This window comes from Schistocerca gregaria, chromosome 9, assembly GCF_023897955.1.
Source record: "Schistocerca gregaria isolate iqSchGreg1 chromosome 9, iqSchGreg1.2, whole genome shotgun sequence".
Classification (NCBI taxonomy): domain Eukaryota; kingdom Metazoa; phylum Arthropoda; class Insecta; order Orthoptera; family Acrididae; genus Schistocerca; species Schistocerca gregaria.
In genome coordinates, this window is record NC_064928.1 from 78,571,015 (window position 1) to 78,595,352 (window position 24,338).

At 47.9% G+C, this 24,338-nt stretch overlaps 1 protein-coding gene across 1 annotated transcript in view; it reads left to right on the forward strand.

The window, feature by feature from the left end:
- LOC126291737 (ammonium transporter Rh type A-like) overlaps nucleotides 1-22,818 on the forward strand; it is a 332,630-nt gene extending 309,812 nt beyond the window's left edge. The window contains exons 9-10 of the mRNA XM_049985409.1: nucleotides 14,223-14,349; nucleotides 20,716-22,818. Of these exons, the coding sequence (XP_049841366.1) occupies nucleotides 14,223-14,349; nucleotides 20,716-20,954 (366 nt within the window). The 3' untranslated portion in view covers nucleotides 20,955-22,818. The remainder of the gene's footprint in view (nucleotides 1-14,222; nucleotides 14,350-20,715) is intronic.
- The last annotated feature ends 1,520 nt before the right edge of the window (nucleotides 22,819-24,338 follow it).

Here is a 24,338-nt window from a genome sequence, read left to right on the forward strand (position 1 = left end):
GGCGGATGAGGTACTTATAGGTGTGGAGTATGGAGGAGGGGTCCAGACCCCACGTACGACCGGAAAGGAGCTTGAGGAGATGGAGACGGGAGTGTGCCTTGGCTTGGATTGTCCGGAGATGTGGGGTCCAGGAGAGTCGACAGTCGAGGGTGACACGAAGGTACTTGAGGGTGGGGGTGAGGGCGATAGGACGGCCGTAGATGGTGAGATAGAAATCAAGGAGGCGGAGGGAAGGGTTGGTTTTGCCTACAATGATCGCCTGGGTTTTGGAGGAATTGACCTTGAGCAACCACTGGTTGCACCAAGCGGGGAACCTTTCAAGATGGGATTGGAGAAGGTGTTGGAAGCGCTGCAGGGTGGGGGCAAGGGCAAGGAAGGCGGTGTCATCGGCAAACTGGAGAAGGTGGATGGGGGGTGACGGCGGCGGCATGTCCGCCGTATATAAAAGGTACAGAAGGGGGAAGAGGACGGAGCCTTGGGGCACACCGGCGGAGGGAAAAAAGGTGTAGGAATGTGTTATGGATGGTGACGTAGGAAGGACGGTGGGAGAGAAAGGAGCCAATCAGACGGACGTAATTAATGGGAAGGGTGAAGGTTTGGAGCTTGAAAAAGAGACCAGAATGCCATACGCGGTCATAAGCACGTTCGAGGTCCAGGGAGAGGAAGATTGCAGAGCGACGGGAATGAAGCTGTTCAGAAAGGAGATGAGTGGGGTGAAGGAGAAGGTTGTCAGAAGAGAAGGATGGCCGAAAGCCACACTGGGTGATGGGAAGGAGGCGGTGCTGACGGAGATGCTGGTGGATGCGGCAGGTGAGGATAGATTCCAGGACCTTGCTGAAGACCGAGGTAAGGCTGATGGGACGGTAGGAGGAGACGGCGGATGGCGGTTTACCATGTTTAAGGAACATCAGGATACATGAGGTTTTCCACAGGTCGGGGTAGTAACCGGTGGACAGGACGACATTTTAGAGCCTGGCCACAGTGGAGAGGAAAGAGACAGGAGCTTTACGAAGGTGACGGTAGGTGACACGATCGTGACCAGGAACGGTGTTGCGTTTTGTGCGGAGTGTAGCAATGAGATCCTGTGTAGTGATAGGGGCATTGAGTTCTGTGTGTGCTATGTTGCCCAAGTACTGGAAACCAGACGCTAGGGGAGGGACAGAGGTGTCAGTTCCATCGTGGACATCCGGGAAGAGGGAGTAATTGAACTGGGGATCGTCGGGGATGGAAAATACATCGGAGAGGTTGGAGGCAAAGTGATTGGCCTCACTAAGGGTGTCAGGGAATGGGTGATCATTATGGAGGAGAGAATAGTAGGGGGAGGGTTTAGTTCCAGTAAGGCGACGGAAGACTGACTAGAACTTGGACGAGTTGATAGGTAGGGTAGCATTCAAACGGGTGCATGTCTGTCGCCAGTCCCGGCGTTTCTTGGCCGCGAGCAAATTACGAATGTGTCGTTGGAGTTGCCGGTGGCGTCGTAGTGTGTCCGGGTCACTCGTGTGGAGGAAGGCACGGTAGAGATGACGGGATTCACGGAGGAGGGGGATGGCCTGTGGGGGTAAGGTAGGATGGTGGGGGTGGATGGCGACAGTAGGGACGTGGGCCTCCACGGCCTCAGACAAGGTCTGCTGGAGAAAGGAGGCGGCATGGGTTACATCGTCAGGGTGGCGGTAGGTGAAGGGGTGGCTATCGACCTGGGTGGAGAGTGTATCCCGGTAGGCATTCCCGTTGGCACGGGAATAGTCATGGATATACTTTGGGGGAGGGTCATTACGAGTGTCGGGGTGGGGGCGACGACCGTCGGAAATGGTGAGGAGGACAGGGAGATGGTCGCTACCAATAGGCTCCAGGACATCCACTGTTATGCGGCCAATGAGGTTAAGGGAGGAAAGGATAACATCGGGAGTGGAGTTGGATTCGGAACGGGTGTGCTGGGGGATGGGGATGAGGTCCCCTTGAAGGGAGGAGAGGAACCGATGCCACCGCAGTAACTGGGCGGCGGAACGACTATGGATGTTGAGGTCGGCGGCGATCACGTAGGAGGAGAAGGTACGGTCAATGTGGGAGAGGAAGTCGAAGGGAATAGAGACGTTAGGGCGGACATAGATGGTGGCGCAGGTGACGGTAAGGGCAGGGAAGAATAGACTAAGGATCAGGTGTTCGGTGGGCTCGGGAAGAAGAGGTTGGAGCTGTACTAGGATATGGCGGTGGATGATGAATGCCAACTCCGGCACGCGCAGTCGGGAGGGGATTATCGGAGCGGTGAAGGAGGTAGAGCGACGTGTGGATGGTGTGGTGGGGTTGGAGGAAAGTTTCATTGAGGAGGAAGGCATCCACGCAGTGGGTGGCAAGGGTGTGGAGGAAGAGGTTCTTGTTGGTGGGAAGGGAGGTGATGTTGTTGAAAAGGATACGGTGCTGTCGCGCCATGACAGGGATTTAGACAAGGGTGTCAAGACGGGAGAAGGTGAAATGGGCCTGGTTGTTGGAGTAGGTGGCATACATTTTCAGGTGGGAAATGGAATGGGTGGCGAGGGCACCTGCTGAAAGTTGTGAGGGCGCTGGAAAGGGCGGACGTTTTGTAAGACAATGGTGAGGAACCTGATGATGTACTCAGCGATGGGGACGGGGGGGATGGGGACAAAGGGAATTGCCAGGAGGGGTGGGAGCGTCCAGAGGACGGACAGGTACAGTGAGTTCAGGAGTGGTCAGAGGGGGTCGGGCTTTACACTTTATTGAGTAGGTGGGATGGGGGAGATTGCAGGTATTGCAGGAGGGAGGGGATTGTAGGTTAGGGCTCTGCCGAAGGAAGTTGTTTACAATGCGGGCAGGTGGGGGCCTTGCAGCACTCAGCTGTTGTGTGTGCGTTATAATGCAGACACCTCTGGCAGCGCAGGGATTGAGGAGGAAAACGAGAGGGGTCGACCTTATAGTGGTGGTTGAAGAGGAGGGCACCCACCTTCAATAGACGGTCAATGGAGGGGGCGTCCTCGGAGAAAACCCACATAAAGCGGGTGGGGCTGGAGGAGTTGAAAATGCAGTGGACATCCTGCACCTCCAGTGAGGGATGCGCCTTGAGCTACACTAACACCTCCTCCTCCATGATCGTCAGACTGAGCCGAGTGATCACAGTGGTGAGGGTTGGTGGGCGACACGGGGGTTGGGGTTAGCGGGTGGGAGATGGAGAAGGAGCAGGGGTGAGGGAAGCTTTGGGCCCAAAACGGGTGATGGTTAGGTGGGAGAGGATGTCAGTATGGAGGGTAGGGCTGGGGGAGGAGATGAGAACGGAATCCCGTCTGGGAGTGAGTAGAGAGACGGGGGCACCAGGGACGTGTTGACGGAGGAGGAGGGAGAGATTCCGGGCCTTGAGAAGGGAAGGATCCGGACAGGAGAGGAGGTATTCGTATAAAGAAGGGGGGAGGAGGAGAAAGTGGAGGGAGCAGGGGCAGGTGGGGAGGCATCCATGGCATCCTGGGAGGGGAAGGAGGACGGGGCAGGTCCTTTTTGGGATCAGAGGAGGTTGGCGGTGCTACTAGGGCGATTAACGGCGGCAGAAGGGTGGGTGGTGACATGAGGGATAGGAGGTATAGGGAGGTGGCTGGAACGGCAGGTCCCGGCGTGGACGCAGCAGACGGCGCCGGAGATGGTGACGGTGAAGGCGACGGCGGTGGCAGTGACGGCGAAGGCGATGGGGAGAGTTGGGTGTGGGCAGAGGCCCGACGGGCCACCACCCTAGCTGGAGCTGCAGTGACAGGCTGGAGGAGTGGGGGGAAAGGATCAGAGGGAGAGGAGCGGGAGGAAGAAACTGGAGAGGGGCGACAAAGAGCGAAGGCGAAGGGAGAGTGAGAAGAGGAGGGATGGAAAGAGGGGGGGTGTGACTGGGCACACCATGTAATGGTGGTGGTGGCGGCAGAGGGGGACGTGTAGACTATGGCTGTGGTAGTAGTGGTCGTAGTGGTGGTGGGCGCTGACATGATGACAAGGATATAGAAATGTACACAAGACAAAAAGGGAAGTCGAAGAAGAAGAAGAAGAAAACTGGCGACATACGAAGATGGACGAAGACGGACGACGACCAGAGTCCCACGCTGCTGACGCGGAAGCTGAAGCTGACGCCGACGCCGACTGCCAGGAATGCCGCAGCTGGCGCCACTACCGCGGACGGGGCCGGGGCTGCTGCTGCTGCTGCTGCTGCTGCTGCTGCTCGGCTGCTCCGCTGGCTGGCTGGCTGGCCGGACCGCTGCTGCAGGAGGGGTGGCCGGCTGCTACAGGCTGGACCGCTGCTGCTGCTGCTGCTGCTGCTGCTCGGCTGCTCGGCTGCTCCGCTGGCTGGCTGGCTGGCCGGACCGCTGCTGCAGGAGGGGTGGCCGGCTGCTACAGGCTGGACCGCTGCTGCTGCTGCTGCTGCTGCTCGGCTGCTCCGCTGGCTGGCTGGCTGGCTGGCTGGCTGGACCGCTGCTGCAGGAGGGCTGGCTGGCTGCTACAGGCTGGACCGCTGCTGCTGCTGCTGCTGCTGCTCGGCTGCTCCGCTGGCTGGCTGGCTGGCTGGCTGGCGGGCTGGCTGGCCCGCTGCTGCAGGAGGGGTGGCCGGCTGCTACAGGCTGGACCGCTGCTGCTGCTGCTGCTGCTGCTCGGCTGCTCCGCTGGCTGGCTGGCTGGCTGGCTGGCTGGCTGGCTGGCTGGCTGGCTGGACCGCTGCTGCAGGAGGGCTGGCTGGCTGCTACAGGCTGGACCGCTGCTGCTGCTGCTGCTGCTGCTGCTCGGCTGCTCCGCTGGCTGGCTGGCTGGTTGGCACCTGCAAACTAGCGCTTCGATTAGTGCTAGAATGACACAACCGCAGGGCGGTAACCTTGCGGAATACCGCCGGAGAGAGTGAATGAGTATATCATATTAAATATGTTATCTAATAAAAGTTTACATTAATGTAAACGAGTGTAAAACAAATAGTACTTACATGAAGAACATATCGTCAAAGATGTACAGTGATTTAAGAGCTGAGTTGCTTAAGTTACATTAAGACATAAGACATAATGTTCTTCATAAAGTCAATCATTAAAACATAAGTAACACCAGTGTGGTGTGAGGAGACTGACTGTGTGGCAGCTGGTCACGCTGCCAAGTGAACGTAATGCAGGGCGCGCCACAAGCGGGCTACCTGTTACGTGAGCTAGACAGTTTTGTATACTACACCTTTTCTGAAGTAAATCATACGTATAGCCGATATGGCTTTTAACAAAAATTAATTTTATATATTAGTGAGTAATATTTATAAATGAGCTTCAAACGGGATAAAATAATACGAAGTTTGCTACGTTTTACGTAGCACAGGTAGAACCAGAGCTCAATACTACTGGAATTACATACGTAATGAAGAACATCAGTTCATTATATGCAAGCTCTCTTTTCAAATTTTGTGTCATGTAATGCACTGACTTGAGCAACTCATCGCTTAAATCACAGTACATCTTTCACGATATGTTCTCCACGTAAGTACTATTTGTTTTACACTCGTTTACATAATGTAAACTTTTATTAGGTAAGATATTTAATCTGACATATTCATTTTAGGTAATCACATTACCTTCTGATGAAGTCACCCTTAGAGGTGACGAAACCTGGTCAAGGTATATATAAAATCTATGCAACCGGTTGGCAGATTTTTACATATTTTTCAAATTTGCGTCAGCCATGTTCAAAGTTGTTATTCAAGATAAATACCTTCAAAAACTGAGCAATTCAATAACGTGCTGGCACACCTCTGGCCCTTACATAAGCTGTTATTCCGCTTGGTATTGACTGATCGAGTTGTCGGATGTCCTCCTAAGGGATATTGTGTCAAATTCTGTCCAATTCGCGCCTTAGATCGCCATAATACCAAGCTGGTTGGAGGCGCTATCCATGACGCACTAAAAGTTCTCAATCGGGGAGAGATCCGACGACCTTTCTGGCCAAGGCAGGGTTCGAAAAGCACGAAGACGAGCAGTAGAAACACTTTCCGTTTGCGGGCGGGCATTATCTTGTTGAAACGCGAGCCCAGGATGGCTTGCCACGACGGGCAACAAAACGAGGCGTAGAATATCGTCAGCGTTCTGCTGTGCTCCAAATGTGCAGCGCATGACAACAAAGGAGTCCGGCTGTGAAAAGAAATGACACTCCAGACCAGCATTCCTGACAGTCCAGGGCGAAAGTCCAGGGTGTCTACAGCCACGCCTTAGCTCATCATCGGGACTCCGTTCGATGAGGGGCCTGTCACTGCCGACAGTTCTACACCAGTCAGTGAGATTCTTTGCTGAAGACATGTCTAGAGGCGACCTGGACAGTGGTGGTATACCATGGTGACTGGCGTTCGCCATACGAAGAGAATTTCTACTGCGTGTCGGCGGACTTCTCCCCAATTGAGAACGTTTGGAGCATCATGGGAAGGGCCCTCGACCGCGCCATTTGCGAAAAATCTGGCACGATATCCACATTAGGAGCCGTCCGCTGTGACCGAGCGGATCTAGGCGTTTCAGTCCGGAACTGCGCTGCTGCTACGGTCGCAGGTTCGAATCCTGCCTCGGGCATGGATGTGTGTGATGTCCTTAGGTTAGCTAGGTTTAACTAGTTCTACGTTCTAGGGGACTAATGACCACAGATGTCAAGTCCCATAGTGCTGAGAGCCATTTGAACCACTTGGTACCCAGGAGGACATCCAGGAACTCTATCAATGAGTGCCAAGCCGAATAACTGCTAGCGTGAGGGCCACGGATTGACCAGCGATTTATTCATTTGCTCAATATGTGAAACTTCTTCTCTGAAATCATCCATTATTTCTGGAACTGTAATCATTTGTTCGTCTGTACATGTACGTCACATCAAGCGATTTCCGTCCCATTCGGCAGGTGCGTGGTGTCTTTTGTCTTAGACTGTATTTCCAGTGAATCACCTTGTTGTTGTGGTCTTCAGTCCTGAGACTGGTTTGACGCAGCTCTCCATGCTACTCTATCCTGTGCAAGCTTCTTCATCTCTCAGTACCTACTGCAGCCTACATCCTTCTGAGCCTGCTTAGTGTATTCATCTCTTGGTCTCCCTCTACGAATTTTACCCTCCACGCTGCTCTCCAATACTAAACTGGTGATCCCTTGATGCCTCAGAACATGTCCTACCAACCGATCCCTTCTTCTAGTCAAGTTGTGCCACAAACTCCTCTTCTCCCCAGTTCTGTTTAATACCTCCTCATTAGTTATGTGACCTACCCATCTAATCTTCAGCATTCTTCTGTAGCACCACATTTCGAAAGCTTATATTCTCTTCTTGTCCAAACTATTTATCGTCCATGTTTCACTTCCGTACATGGCTACACTCCATACAAATACTTTCAGAAATGACTTCCTGACACTTAAATGTATACTCGATGTTAACAAATTTTTCCTCTTCAGAAACGCTATCCCTGCCATTGCCAGTCTACATTTTATATCCTTCCTACTTCGACCATTATCATTTATTTTGCTCCGAAAATGGCAAACCTCATCTACTACTTTAAGCGTCTCATTTCCTAATCTAATACACTCAGCATCTCCTGATTTAATTCGACTACAATCCATTATCCTCCTTTTTCTTTTGTTGATGTTCCTGTAATGTAGAGACGGTAGCAGCGCCAGGATGGGGAAGGTGTAGGCACATTTATTTGGTCCAAGCCTTGTTGACACAAATTTATTTTTTAACAATAATTGGTTATACATCCAAGTTAATACAATTAACAGTTTAAAAGGAAATATTAGCAATAATTTTTTTTAAATCATTCTCTAGGTCAACACCCAGCCCTACTCTCAAACATTACATAAAGATACTGTTAGTAAAAGTTATATTATATCGTCCAATAGTGCAACATGTACAAATATTAACAATTGCAGCAAAAAATATTGAACTTGTGATTTGTACTACATGCAAAATAAAACCTTAAAAAAATCCAATTTGGGAACAGTGGAACAAATTCTCTACTGACTGTTAAAAAAAATTGTCAATGGTAATCAGTTTTTTTTACCTTCTGATTTCACTTAAGCTTACGTAAACCCTACGGAAATGACAATGTCATGTGATATCAGTTCACCTGTCGTGATAAATACACAAAATTTCTAAATTATTTTACATCAGTTAAGTAAGCTACGAGACAGAAAAAACACTAACGACTGGTGACATGAGTAAACATTGTCAAGTTTTCAATTTCACGATGGTTGTGGTATCTAGCAAATTTTCAATAAATACTTCACCCCCCCCCCTCCTCCCTACGTGTTCCAAAATCAATTCTATTATTCTCGAGACGGAAACAATTTAATACAAAAATATGGCAATATCAAGAAATAGACGGATTTATCCCAAGCAATATTAGTGGAATTAGGAAATTTGCAATTTAAACGCACCAATTTTAACAAAGTCTAATGTAATAATAATTTGGACAGAACTTTCATAAAATGATCGCTGATAGTGGATACGGTGCCATTCACTATGAAACGAATTAATAATTATTCACAGTAGACACCTGGCAAGTTTGGTGATGCTGAGGGAATTAGATAAGGAAATGAGACACTTAAAGTAGTATTGGAGTTTTGCTGTTTGGGGAGCAAAATAACTGATGATGATCGAAGTAGAGAGGATATAAAATGTAGACTGGCAATGGCAAGGAAAGCGTTTCTGAAGAAGAGAAATTTGTTAACATCGAGTATACATTTAAGTATCAGGAAGTCGTTTCTGAAAGTATTTGTATGGAGTGTAGCCATGTATGTATCTGAAACATGGACGATAAATAGTTTGTGCAAGAAGAGAATAGAAGCTTTTGAAATGTGGTGCTAGAGAAGAATACTGAAGATTAGATGGGTAGATCACATAACTAATGAGGAGGTATTAAACAGAATTGGGGAGAAGAGGAGTTTGTGGCACAACTTGTCCAGAAGAAGGGATCAGTTGGTAGGACATGTTCTGAGACATCAAGGGATTACCAATTTAGTATTGGAGGGCAGCATAGAGGGTAAAAATCGTAGAGGGAGACCAAGAGATGACTACACTAAGCAGATTCAGAAGGATGTAAGTTGTAGTAGGTACTGGGAGATGAAGAAGCTTGCACAGGATAGAGTAGCATGGAGAGCTGCATCAAACCAGTCTCAGGACTGAAGACTACGACAACGACAACAACCTGGCAAATGATGATATTCTCTGTAATATTTTAAATCACAAAATGTTGGCTACAAGTACCAGGGCTCAACAGACAACAGCTGGTCATGGAGAACCACGCTGAGCAAGCGAGCATTCCACCCTCCCCACATGTTCTCAAACAGCCACACTCGTCGCAGTCCTTAATCGGCAGACACCGGTTGACTTCCCGTCGCTTCCGTCCTGTCTCCATATACTGGCCGAGCCGTCCTCATAAATCTGTTGCTTCGCGCACCAGCGCCAACAGTGCTCAGCAATCACGGCTCCTATCGCTGCGGCGAAAACATGTGAAATGATCTCGTGGGTAAATCAAATGAGTTGAGCCGTGACACGACTCAGCTGCTTTCAAGGCACTGTCCATTCCGTTCAACTGCTCTTCCAGGTCCTTTGCTCACTTTCTCACATGGAAATGGATGGTTCACGTTGCCATAGTAAGAGCTGGTAGCGGAGTTCCTAGTGTACCTGGACTTGAAAGTTTTAATGATAGAGATGTAATTGCCTATCGTACTTATCATATGTTTGAAATTGGAAGTTAAGATTTTGGTAAATCAGCTTATGACTGCACATCTCCTCTTGTTTTGTATACTCGTGTTGTTGTTGTTGTGGTCTTCTATCCTGAGACTGGTTTGATGCAGCTCTCCATGCCACTCTATCCTGTGCAAGCCTCTTCATCTCCCAGTTCCTGCTGCAACCTACATCCTTCTGAATCTGGTTAGTGTATTCATCTCTTGGTCTATCTCTACGATTTTTACCCTCCACGCTGCCCTCCAATACTAAATTGGTGATCCCTTGATGTCTCAGAACATGTCCTATCAACCGAACCCTTCGTCTCATCAAGTTGTGCCACAAACTCCTCTTCTCCCCAATTCTATTCAATACCTTCTCGTTAGTTATGTGACCTACCCATCTAATCTTCAGCATTCTTCTGTAGCACCACATTTCGAAAGCTTCTATTCTCTTCTTGTCCAAACTATTTACTGTCGATGGTTCACTTCCACTCCATACAAATACACTCCTGGAAATGGAAAAAAGAACACATTGACACCGGTGTGTCAGACCCACCATACTTGCTCCGGACACTGCGAGAGGGCTGTACAAGCAATGATCACACGCACTGCACAGCGGACGCACCAGGAACCGCGGTGTTGGCCGTCGAATGGCGCTAGCTGCGCAGCATTTGTGCACCGCCGCCGTCAGTGTCAGCCAGTTTGCCGTGGCATACGGAGCTCCATCGCAGTCTTTAACACTGGTAGCATGCCGCGACAGCGTGGACGTGAACCGTATGTGCAGTTGACGGACTTTGAGCGAGGGCGTATAGTGGGCTTGCGGGAGGCCGGGTGGACGTACAGCCGAAGTGCTCAACACGTGGGGCATGAGGTCTCCACAGTACATCGATGTTGTCGCCAGTGGTCGGCGGAAGGTGCACGTGCCCGTCGACCTGGGACCGGACCGCAGCAACGCACGGATGCACGCCAAGACCGTAGGATCCTACGCAGTGCCGTAGGGGACCGCACCGCCACTTCCCAGCAAATTAGGGACACTGTTGCTCCTGGGGTATCGGCGAGGACCATTCGCAACCGTCTCCATGAAGCTGGGCTACAGTCCCGCACACCGTTAGGCCGTCTTCCGCTCACGCCCCAACATCGTGCAGCCCTCCTCCAGTGGTGTCGCGACAGGCGTGAATGGAGGGGCGAATGGAGACGTGTCGTCTTCAGCGATGAGAGTCGCTTCTGCCTTGGTGCCAATGATGGTCGTAAGCGCGTTTGGCGCCGTGCATGTGAGCGCCACAATCAGGACTGCATACGACCGAGGAACACAGGGCCAACACCCGGCATCATGGTGTGGGAAGCGATCTCCTACACTGGCCGTACACCTCTGGTGATCGTCGAGGGGACACTGAATAGTGCACGGTACATCCAAACCGTCATCTAACCCATCGTTCTACCATTCCTAGACCGGCAAGGGAACTCGCTGTTCCAACAGGACAATGCACGTCCGCATGTATCCCGTGCCACCCAACGTGGTCTAGAAGGTGTAAGTCAACTATCCTGGCCAGCAAGATCTCCGGATCTGTCCCCCATTGAACATGTTTGAGACGGGATGAAGCGTCGTCTCACGTGGTCTGCACGTCCAGCACGAACGCTGGTCCAACTGAGGCGCCAGGTGGAAATGGTATGGCAAGCCGTTCCACAGGACTACATCCAGCATCTCTACGATCGTCTCCATGGGAGAACAGCAGCCTGCATTGCTGCGAAAGGTGGATATACACTGTACTAGTGCCGACATTGTTCATGCTCTGTTGCCTGTGTCTATGTGCATGCGGTTCTGTCAGTGTGATCATGTGATGTATCTGACCCCAGGAATGTGTCAATAAAGTTTCCCCTTCCTGGGACAATGAATTCACGGTGTTCTTATTTCAATTTCCAGGAGTGTACTTTCAGAAATGACTTCCTGACACTCAAATCTATACTCGATGTTAACAGATTTCTCTTCTTCAAAAAAGCTTTCCTTGCTATTGCCAGTCTACATTTTGTATCCTTCCTACTTGGACCATCATCAGATATTTTGTTCCCCAAATAGCAAAACTCCTTTACTACTTTAAGTGTCTCGTTTCCTAATCTAATTCCCTCAGCATTACCCAACTTAATTCGACTACATTCGATTATTCTCGTTTTGCTTTTGTTCATGTTCATCTTATACCCTCTTCATGTTCATCTTATACCCTCCTATCAAGACTCTGTCCTTGCCGTTAAACTGCTCTTGCAAGTCCTTTGCTGTCTTTGACAGAATTACAATGTCATCGGTGAACCTCAAAGTTTTTATTTCTTCTTCCTGGATTTTAATACCTACTCCGAATTTTTCTTTTGTTTCCTTTACTGCTTGCTCAATATACAGATTGAATAACATCGAGGAGAGGCTACAACCCTGTCTTACTCCCTCTCCAAAAACTGCTTCCCTTTCATGCCCCTCGACTCTTATAACTGCCATCTGGTTTCTCCACAAATTGTAAATAGCCTTTCGCTCCCTCTATTTTACCACTACCACCTTTAGAATTTGAAAGAGAGTATTCCAGTCAACATGGTCAAAACTTTTCTCTAAGTCTACAAATGCTAGAAACGTAGGTTTGCCTTTCCTTAATCTTTCTTCTAAGATAAGTCGTAAGGTCAGTATTGCCTCACGTGTTCCAGTATTTCTATGGAATCCAAACTGATCTTCCCCGAGCTCGGCTTCTACTAGTTTTTCCATTCGTCTGTAAACAATTCGTGTTAGTATTATGCAGCTGTGGCTTATTAGACTGATTGTTCGGTAATTTTCACATCTGTCAACACCTGCTTTCTTTGGGATTGGCATTATTTTGCTCTTTTTGAAGTCCGAGGGTATTTCGCCTGTTTCATACATCTTGCTCACCAGATGGTAGAGTTTTGTCAGGAGTGGCTCTCCCAAGGCCGTCAGTAGTTCTAATGGAATGTGGTCTACTCCGGGGGCCTTTTTTCATTCAGGTCTTTCAATGCTCTGTCAAACTCTTCACGCAGTATCGCATCTCCTACCTCATCTTCATCCACATACTCCTCCATTTCCATAATATTGTCCTCAAGTACATCGTCCTTGTATAGACCCTCTATATACTCCTTCCACCTTTCTGCTTTCCCTTCTTTGCTTAGACTTGGGTTTCCATCTGAGCTCAGATGTTCATACAAGTGGTTCTCTTGTCTCCAAAGGTCTCTTTAATTTTCCTGTAGGCAGTATCTATCTTACCCCTAGTGAGATAAGCGTCTACATCATTACATTTGTCCTCTAGCCATCCCTGCTTAGCCATTTTGCACTTCCTGTCGATCTCATTTTTGAGACGTTTGTATTCCTTTTTGCCTGCTTCATTTACTGCATTTTTATATTTTCTCCTTTCATCAATTAAATTCAATATTTCTTCTGTTACCCAAGCATTTCTACTAGCCCTCGTCTTTTTACCTACTTGATCCTCCGCTGCCTTCACTACTTCATCCCTCAAAGCTACCCATTCTTCTTCTACTGTATTTATTTCCCCCATTACTGTCAATTGTTCCCTTATGCTCTCCCTGAAACTCTGTACAACCTCTGGTCCTATCAGTTTATCCATGTCCCATTTCCTTAAATTCCCACCTTTTTGCAGTTTCTTCAGTTTTAATCTACAGGTCATAACCAATAGATTGTGGTCAGAGTCCACATCTGCCCCTGGAAATGTCTTACAATTTAAAACCTGGTTCCTAGATCTCTGTCTTACCATTATATAATCTATCTGATACCTTTTAGTATCTCCAGGGTTCTTCCACGTATACAACCTTCTTTCATGATTCTTAAACCAAGTGTTAGCTATGATTAAGTTGTGCTCTGTGCAAAATTCTACCAGGCGGCTTCCTCTTTCATTTCTCTCCCCCAATCCATATTCACCTACTACGTTTCCTTCTCTACCTTTTCCTACTACCGAATCCCAGTCACCCATGACTATTAAATATTCGTCACCCTTCACTACCTGAATAATTTCTTTTATTGTATACTCGTAGCAAAAGAAAAATTAATCAAAATGATTCTGTGTTTATTTGTATGTGACTATACTGTATATTTCCATAAATAAAGATCTGTAGCGTCAGCCACTAACCGGACAAGGATACATCTACAAACGGAAGGTCAAGGATGCAACAGTTTTGTTATGTAAACACTGTTATCGCTTGGCGCTGACGACTTCATCGGTGAAGCTCAAAGTTTTTATTTCTTCTCCATGGACTTTAATTCCTACTCAGAATTTTTCTTTTGCTTCTTTCACTGCATGCTCAGTATACAGATTCAATAACATCGGCGATAGAAGCTGAATTACCTTGTCTATGTAAATACAATCTATACAGTCCGAAGTTCACGTACACCATGTTCTTATGTTAATGGGTGGTGTGAGGAAGAATATGCTTATGAGTAGGGATTCGGGACAACTCAATTCCTGTACAGTTGAAATATTTTGTAATTTGCGCTCGTCTTTCCAGAATGTACGCTGTAGCGTTTTACACTTACAGAGACACCCCGATGACCAGGAGCTGACAGGATTTGGCTTCAACCGCAGCGCCGCTCAGCAGGCGGGCTGCCAACTGCTCGGGGTGGCCGTTACACTCGTGCTGGCGCTCGTCGGTGGAGCCGTGACAGGTGAGGCGGGCAGTGCGTCGTTTGCACCACGCTGGGTGCAGGTTTCAGGTGCAGCAGCAGCATCTGACACCACCACCTGCTGCCATTGTTCGAACGAACTTTACATGCTTCAGTTAGCTCGACTTCAAAATATTGTGTCTCTACACTGGATAAAGATTACTGGATAAGAAATTTAGTTTTGATTTTATCTGCGAGAGTAACCCCAAAAGTAAGGTCTCCTATTTTTTTATACACTCCTGGAAATGGAAAAAAGAACACATTGACACCGGTGTGTCAGACCCACCATACTTGCTCCGGACACTGCGAGAGGGCTGTACAAGCAATGATCACACGCACGGCACAGCGGACACACCAGGAACCGCGGTGTTGGCCGTCGAATGGCGCTAGCTGCGCAGCATTTGTGCACCGCCGCCGTCAGTGTCAGCCAGTTTGCCGTGGCATACGGAGCTCCATCGCAGTCTTTAACACTGGTAGCATGCCGCGACAGCGTGGACGTGAACCGTATGTGCAGTTGACGGACGTTGAGCGAGGGCGTATAGTGGGCATGCGGGAGGCCGGGTGGACGTACCGCCGAATTGCTCAACACGTGGGACGTGAGGTCTCCACACTACATCGATGTTGTCGCCAGTGGTCGGCGGAAGGTGCACGTGCCCGTCGACCTGGGACCGGACCGCAGCGACGCACGGATGCACGCCAAGACCGTAGGATCCTACGCAGTCCCGTAGGGGACCGCACCGCCACTTCCCAGCAAATTAGGGACACTGTTGCTCCTGCGGTATCGGCGAGGAACATTCGCAACCGTCTCCATGAAGCTGGGCTACGGTCCCGCACACCGTTAGGCCGTCTTCCGCTCACGCCCCAACATCGTGCAGCCCGCCTCCAGTGGTGTCGCGACAGGCGTGAATGGAGGGACGAATGGAGACGTGTCGTCTTCAGCGATGAAGTCGCTTCTGCCTTGGTGCCAATGATGGTCGTATGCGTGTTTGGCGCTGTGCAGGTGAGCGTCACAATCAGGACTGCATACGACCGAGGCACACATTGCCAACACCCGGCATCATGGTGTGGCGAGCGATCTCCTACACTGGCCGTACTCCTCTGGTGATCGTCGAGGGGACACTGAATAGTGCACGGTACATCCTAACCGTCATCGAACCCATCGTTCTACCATTCCCAGACCGGCAAGGGAACTTGCTGTTCCAACAGGACAATGCACGTCCGCATGTATCCCGTGCCACCCAATGTGCTCTAGAAGGTGTAAGTCAACTACCCTGGCGAGCAAGATCTCCGGATCTGTCCCCCATTGAGCATGTTTGGGACTGGATGAAGCGTCGTCTCATGCGGTCTGCACGTCCAGCACGAACGCTGGTCCAACTGAGGCGCCACGTGGAAATGGCATGGCAAGCCGTTCCACAGGACTACATCCAGCATCTCTACGATCGTCTCCATGGGAGAATAGCAGCCTGCATTGCTGCGAAAGGTGGATATACACTGTACTAGTGCCGACATTGTGCATGCTCTGTTGCCTGTGTCTATGTACCTGCGGTTCTGTCAGTGTGATCATGTGATGTATCTGACCCCAGGAATGTGTCAATAAAGTCTTCCCTTCCTGGGACAATGAATTCACGGTGTTCTTATTTCAATTTCCAGGAGTGTATAAGTACGTAGATCTGTTTATTTCTACAATGGTTTACATCAGTTTAGAGCTTGAACATTTAGCTATTTTTCAACATAACCACCGTTTCTGTCGATGCATTTTTGTAGACACTGTGGTAGTTTTTGTATGCCCATGTTATATATACCAGCTCCCCGCCATTCTGTTCAGGAAGTTATGAACCTCTTCTTTCAGCTCGTCGTCAGAGCTGAATCGCTTTCCGGCAAAATTTTCTTTTAACGTAGGGAACAGGTGATAGCTACTGGGCGCCAAGTCAGGACTATAGAGTGGGTGGGTGATTATGTTACACAGAAACTGTTGCAACAGAGCAACGGTTTGCCGAGCCGATGTGTGGGCGAGCTTTGTCATGGAAAGTGTGTACGCCCTTGCTCAACATTCCTCTTCGCCGCATGTGAATTGCCCGTTTGAGTTTTTGCAGACTCTCACAGCTCCTGTCAGCGTTTACTGTGGTCCCAGCGATTCAGCTTCGACGGCGAGGTGCAAGAAGTAGTTAATAAGTTTCTGAACAGCGTGGCGGCGAGCTGGTATGACATGGGCATACAAAAACTGCCACAGCGTCTACAAGAATGCATGGACAGAAATGGTGATTATGTCAAAAAATAGCTAAACGTTCAAGCTGTAAACTGATGTAAACCATTTTAGAAATAAACAGCTCTAGACACTTATAGCCGGCCGAAGTGGCCGTGCGGATCTAGGCGCTGCAGTCTGGAACCGCGTGACCGCTACGGTCGCAGGTTCGAATCCTGCTTCGGGCATGGATGTGTGTGATGTCCTTAGGTTAGTTAGGTTTAACTAGTTCTAACTTCTAGGGGACTATTGACCTCAGAAGTTGAATCCCATAGTGCTCAGCCATTTGAACCATTTTATACACTTATAAAAAAATTGGAGACTTTACTTTCGGGATTACCCTCGTATTTATCTAACTTCGCATAAAGTTTCAAGCGATTCGTACGATTATAAAGAATAGAAGTAACACACTCGAACAACCTCCCAGAAAAACGGGTTTTTACCACGCTAAATCCTAACGAAGCAAGAATTTTTTATTCAAATAGTTAAAATTTATCTTAGGCCAAGGTCTGATACGCCGTGGACCAAATCTGAAACATCAGTCACGGTCCATTCCAGAGTTATTTAAGGGTGCACAAAATCCGAACGCCGCACATACCAATGTTGCCTTTAGCTCAGCATTTAAACTCCATTAAGTCTTTTGCAAAAGGAATTAATCGATTCGCAAAATTTTCCTATATGCCAGCTCCGGTTCGTAGTTCAAAGTTAGCCTAATATACTGTAACATAGCTATAGTAACACAGATGTTCGAATGGCTACACAAATGACAGCTGGTCCGACCTTAAATAAAAAAAATTTTACCTCATATTCCCAGCTCTAATTGGAACCTAGCACCTTTACATCCCTCCCTCCCCTCCCTTGATTGTAATTATGGTCACAGAAAGAGATTCTGGTCATATGGTCATACATAAAGCACACCAGTGGCAAGACGCAACAATACCTTAACTGCGCGATAACAACGGTGAAGTCACTGGTGACAGTGGCACTAAAGCAGGGTTATTAAACACGGTTTTCCTAAACTCCTTCACCAAATAAGACGAAATAAATATTCCTGAATTCCAGTCAAGAACAACTGACAAGTTGAGGAACATAGAAGTAAATACCCTCGGTGTAACAAAGCAGCTTAAATCACTTAATAAAGGCAAGGTCTCCGGTCCAGATTGTGCACAAGTCAGGTTCCTCTCAGAGTATGCTGATAAAATAGCTCCATATTTAGCAGTTATATACAACCACTCGCTCACAGAAAGATCCGTACCTAAAGACTTGAAAATTGCTCAAGTCACACCAATAACCAAAAAGGGAAGTAGGAGTGATCCACTGAATTACAGGCCTATATCACTGACGTCGATTTACAGTAGGGTTTTAGAACATATACTGTATTCGAACATTATGAAGTACCTCAAAACGATTTATTGACATATAGTCAGCAAGGTTTCAGAAAATATCGTTTTTGTGAAACACAACTAGCTATTTATACTCATGAAGCAATAAGTGCTACCGACAGGAGATGTCAAATTGATTCCATATTTTTAGATTCCCAAAAGGCTTTCGACACCATGCCTATGGAGTATCGCCTCAGTTGTGCGACTGTATTCGTGATTTCCTGTCAGAAAGGTCACAGTTCGTAGTAATAGATGGAAAGTCATCAAGTAAAACAGAAGTAATATCCGGCGTTGTACAAGGAAGTGTTGTAGGCCCTCTATTGTTCTTGATCTATATTAATGACATAGGAGACAATCTGAGTAGCCGTCTTAGATTGTTTGCAGATGATGCTGTCATTTACCGTCTTGTAAAGTCATCAGATTATCAAAACGACTTTCAAAATGATTTAGATAACATGCGAAAAATGCCAATAAAGAAAAGTGTGGATTTATTTACATGAGTACTAAAAGAAATCAGCTAATTTTCGATTACAAGATAAGTCACACAAATCTGAGGGCTGTAAATTCAGCTAAATACTTAGGGAGTACAATTACAAGTAACCTAAATTGGAAGGATCACTTAGATAATATTGTGGGTAGAGCTACCAAAAACTGCGATTCATTGGTAGAACACTTCGAAGGTGCAACAGGTCTACCAAAGAGACTGCATACACTACACTTTTCTGCCCTTTTCTGGAGTACTGCTGTGCAGTGTGGGATCCGCATCAGGTGGGACTGATGGATGATATCGGAAAAGTACAAAGAAGGGCACCTTGTTTTGTATTATCGCGAAATAGGGGAGATACTGTCATAGACATGATACGTGAATTGGAGTGGCAATCTTTAAAACAAAGGCGTTTTTCGTTGCGATGGGATCTTCTCATAAAATTTCAATCACCAGTTTTCTCCTCTGATTGCAAAAACATTCTGTTGGCACCCACCTACATACGGAGAAATGATCATCACGACAAAATAAGAGAAATCATGACTCCCAGAGAAAAATTTAAGCGCTCGAATTTCCCGCATGCCGTTCGAGAGTGGAACGGTAGAGAGACAGCTTGAAGGTGGTTCACTGAACCCTCTGGCAAGCACTTTACTGTGAATAGCAGAGTAATCACGTAGATGTAGATGTAGATGAATGGCAGAAGCACTTCGTCTTCTATAGGTACACAAACAAAAGGTACAAAGCGTTACTAGCTATCAGATTGAACTTTCTTGCTTGTCCGAAAAACATCATGCACACACACACACACACACACACACACACACACATGCACACACCTGTCTCCCTACATTACGCTCAGTCATCTGGCAGCTGTTCCCTGGCCCACAGTGAGTGTACTGGGGTGGGGTGGGAGTACAGTGTGGGACAGGGTGAGGGACGAAGGGAGGTGAGAGGCAGGGAAGCGTTTGGGGGGAAGTGTCTAGCAGCTTGTGAGAGAGTAGGGAGCCGTCTGTGGCTAGCTAGGGGTGCAGGTACAGGGGGCAGTTGGCAGACAGATGGGCACGTGATTTCACAGACTAAGGTGTGGGACAGCAGCACTCAACAGGCTGACATGAACTGGGTGGGGTACGGGAACAGGGAATGTTGTACACACACACTACTGAATGGGGTGGGGGGACAGTGAGTAACTTTAGGCTTAGGTCAGGGAGGTAGCGGGAGCAAAGGATACATCCAATCTGCACAGCTCAGAAAAGCTGCTGCTGGTGGGGAAGATCCAGATGGTATGGGTTGTGAAGCAGCCATTGAAATCTCACATGTTGTGCTCAGCTGCATGTTGTCTCACTAGGTGGTCCACCTTGTTTTTGGCAACAGTTTGGCAGTGGCCATTCATTCTAGTTGACAGCTGGTTGGTTGTCATACCGAAGTAGAAGCCTGTGTAGTGAGTGCAGCGGAGCTGGTATATAACACAGCCACTTTCACAGGCGGTCCAGCATCTAATGGCGTGGGATAAGCCTGTGATGGGGCTGGAGTAGGTGGTGTGAGTGGGTGAACTGGGCAGGTCTTGCATCTGGGTCTTTCACAAGATTACGATCCCTGTGGCAGGCGATTGGGGATGGGACGACATAGGGATGTATTAGGATGTTGAGCAGGTTGGGTGGGTAGTGAACACCATTTTGAGAGGGAATGGAAATATCTTGGGTAAGATGTCATTAATTTTAGGGCATGATGATAGATAATCAATGCCCTGACAAAGGACATGATTCAGTTGTTCCAGCACTCGTTTTTCCCGCGTGCCGTTCGAGAGAGGAACAGAGAGAGACAGCTTGGAGGTGGTTCATTGAACGCTCTGCCAGGCACTTTACCGTGAATAGCACAGTAATCACGTAGATGTAGATGATTGTGCACGCACAGTTTTGAGAAATATTTGTTTCAGGGTGACAGAAACTTCTCTTCAAGTTTTGACCTCCCCACTGCCCGGTCACCATTCGCAATGCATCACTACCGTTGTCCCCAAATGCACATTCTGGACAGTTCCATGCCAACTTACTTCATACGTACTCTACTGGCGAGGGTGAAGCAGTAAGTCGTGCCCGGAGTTTCCAGCTGCCAGATCATTTGCTTTCGTTCTCAAGGCCTGGTCATGCACCCAGTTTTAATCGTCCAATGAGATGTTGACTTTTGGCAGCAACCAAAACTATTCTTTCTTCTGAAGAAGCAGAGCCAGACTTTGGTGTTGATGCTGATCTAACTGGTGTTGGCAGGCCTGGTGCTGAGAGTGCCTAAATTCAGCCCAATGTACCGCGAGCAGTGGTACAACGACGCCTGGTACTGGGACCTGCCCGAGGACGACGAAGAGCAGACAGTGGACGCGCCGGGCCCCAAAGAGCAGCCTCTCACCGAGCCCACGGCGGTCAGCAGCGGCGGCATCGTGGGGGACACCCTGGCGCTGGTGCCCTCGCCCGAAGCCGCCGCCGACCTGGGGGTCTGCGACACTGTCTAGTTGCTGGGTCCAGTCTCGAGCTGGTGGCCTCCCGCGGATCACCAGTGGCAGCCTCAAGGGACTCTCGTTCCTGGTTCTAACACTCTCACTAAAAGTCGCTGCCCAGCAGGGGGTCTATGATGATGTCTAGACATCAGGTCCGATCGTCAGCTGTTGACCTCCAATGTGTCACCAGTACTGTATGGTATATTCTCAGCTTTACAATAGTGTCTTATTAAATCCTTACAACCATTTCTCAACAGAAATTGACCTACATAACCTGTTATCTCAATCCATTTCCTTCCAAATGTGTTGATAGTGCTCTTCAATACTTCTTGACCTCTAGCTAGATGTCCAGATACCAGATTCAGCCTAATGTCGTTAAAAGTCTTCATTTACAAAGACTATGTATAGTCCTGCACATCACCAGTATCAGCCTCAAGGGACTCTCGTTCCTGGTTCTAACACCCTCAACCAAAAGCCGCTGCCCAGCAGGGGGTCTATGATGATGTCTAGACACATCAGGTCCGATCGTCAGCTGTTGACATAGAGCGCGTCACCAGTACTGTATGGTATATTCTCAGCTTTACAATAGTGTCTTATGAAATTCTTACAACCATTTCTCAACAGAAAATGACCTAGATAAAGTGTCATTCCAATCCATTTCCTTCCAAATGTATTGATAGTGCTCTTCAATACTTCTTGGCCTCTGGCATGATGTCAAGGTAGCAGATTCAGCTTAATGTCGTTCAAAGTCTTCATTTACAAAGGTTGGTCCCTTCACCAATCATGAACGCGTTCGCCCTTACCTCTTGTTTTCTTTGCCTCTGTATTGTGCAACCTTCGTCACCAAAGTATGCTGGAAGGTCAATGGCACTAACACTTGGCAACAGTATGGTATCGCCACCAGATTCCGTGTATACTGTGTTATGGAAGCTCTGACCATCTTGAAATTTTTTTAAATATATACCGCAATGTAAGGTCACACAAATGATATCATGAATAGTTTCGACTTATTACTAAGCGATCATCAGATCATCTGAATTTTATATTTTCATTATAAGTTACTTTCACATAGTGGATCTTTCCAGTCTTATATTTCCGGTTACAGTTACCAACTTTTCCCATGTAGATAACTGCAACCTTCAGTTCCAACGATCATAGTAGGCGTTCACAGCCGGGGTTTACGTCAGTTAAAACTTCCGGGCTGAGAGGTGCAGTAGGATGGGTGTTTAGAAGCCGTGACTTGCTTCCACTGGTCACTTCAGGTTGGTCTCTTCACCAATCATGAACGCGTTCCCCTGTACCTCTTTTTTTCTTTGCCTCTGTCTTGTACAAGCTTACTCACCAAAGTAAACTGGAAGGTCAATGGCATTAACACATTGAATTGTATCGCCACCAGATTTCATCCTGAAAATTATTAGGTTGAGTAAGATGAATAAGCTATTGTAATTATTACTCAAAACATTTAAATAACTAGCCAGGCCAACTGTATGCCATCAAACCAGGGATCCGCGAAGCGGAACGAAAGAGCACAAAAATATTATTCAACTAATCTGTAACAGTCGACCTCCATAGGTTAGTAGTCTACAGAGATGGCTGCCATGTTGAGTCCCCACGTTCGATTGTGCAAGCAGTTTTGATTGTTGGGAGGACTGGTGCAGAGTACACTCACGCAAGTGATGCCAACTTGGGAGATACGTGACTGAGAAGTAGCGGCCCAAGGTAAAACAGTGGTGTGCGGGGCCGCATCTCCCTCCATCGTGCATCTGCATGTTGTCGCATGGCAGAGGATGACACGAAGGTCGGTCGACGTCCCTTGGACCTTCAGGATTCTAGCAAGGAGCTCGTTTACAGACGTTACACTAGACCTATGAACTAAATCGGTGCTGCCTGCTGGCTACTTATTACAATTCTACTCGTGCCTGAACCACCTCTTGTACAACCTTGTACAAGTGATCCGGTAAAGTCTGTGTAGCCCTCACCAGTGCTTCCCAGCTGGCTCCTCCTCCTCCTCAGGTGACCGAGCTACGCCTAATCTATATGCTGTCTACCTGTAGTAAAAGAATGGGATATCACAGCCAATGAGAGAATCGTGAATGCTGATTTGCGTACACTTTGGGGCGTAAGTTGTGCTGATGTGGGCGCCAAGGGAGTCAGGATCCAGCTTCTTGGGATCGACAGCGGCCGTTAAAAAAGGGTGTGGCACTCCTTTGTCTGAGGGAGTGAAATGGAGGAGTCTGGCGCCAGCCTCACTGTTGCAAAGTGCCCCCCCTCCCCCCCCCCCCTCCCCCCCGCCTCCAACCCTCGAGCCTTCTCTCTGATTTCATGACGTCGAATATTTTTGACATTCAAATCCTGCTTGCCTCCAATTGTCTGCTTACACCATTACTCCACTGTATCTTGCCACCATCTTATCACCTGTCCCTTTACACATCACTCGATTCTAATTAAATAAATTATATATCCCCTCTCACTATCAGTATCACTCAAATCAGCTGTGTGTCCCCTCTCAGAGGGAGTTCCACTCTCTAACACCTGAATCGTTGATGTTATATACTGTACTTCTGATATCAAATGCTATACCATTTGACTGCATTTGCCAGTATACCGTACCTCATACTACTACATAACTATTCCAGCCGACAATGTTAATTTACCTACAAATACCCATGCCTTTATACTGATTTCCACTGCTGTATCCCCTGACGCTTCGCCTCCACCTCTGGGAGACGTTTTCGGAGGTAAGCAGTTGCTGTTTTATCTTCAAAGATGTCTCCCGCAGTCGGAGACGAAACGTCAAGGAAGACGTCGATCGTGGCTTCTCAGCCCGTAAGTTTTCACTGAAGTCAGACTGCGGAGGTGTTTACACTATGAGCGCCTCCCCATAACCGCTACAGTGTTCCGCATTCAAATACATATTGGTGTAGAGACGGTAGTACGTAATGAAATGATCGTATGACATTTTTGGTCACTGGGTCCCATGTGGGCTTGTTCGCCCGCCTAGTCCAAGTCTTTTCATCTGATGCCAGTGCGGTAACTTGCATGTAACGACGACGACATGATGAGGACAACACAATATGTTTATTCGAGGGGATAAAATCTCCGACCCGGTGGGGGATCGAACGAGACTCTCCCACATAGCAGTCAACTGCACTACCACTCAGCTACGAAGGCGAACAAGATAACACTCTTTGTTATTTTGTTTCCTCAGATTATTCTTCCTTCTTAAACATATATATCAATGATAACTTGGTAACATTTCGAAACAGGTAACTGATACCATTTGTGTGACGTGAGGTTGAAATACGTAATTTTTAAAAAAATCTAAGTTTGCACAAAGCTGTCTCTTTATTTCAACTCATTAAAACCACGAGAGCTACATCACAATGATTTTTTAATCTG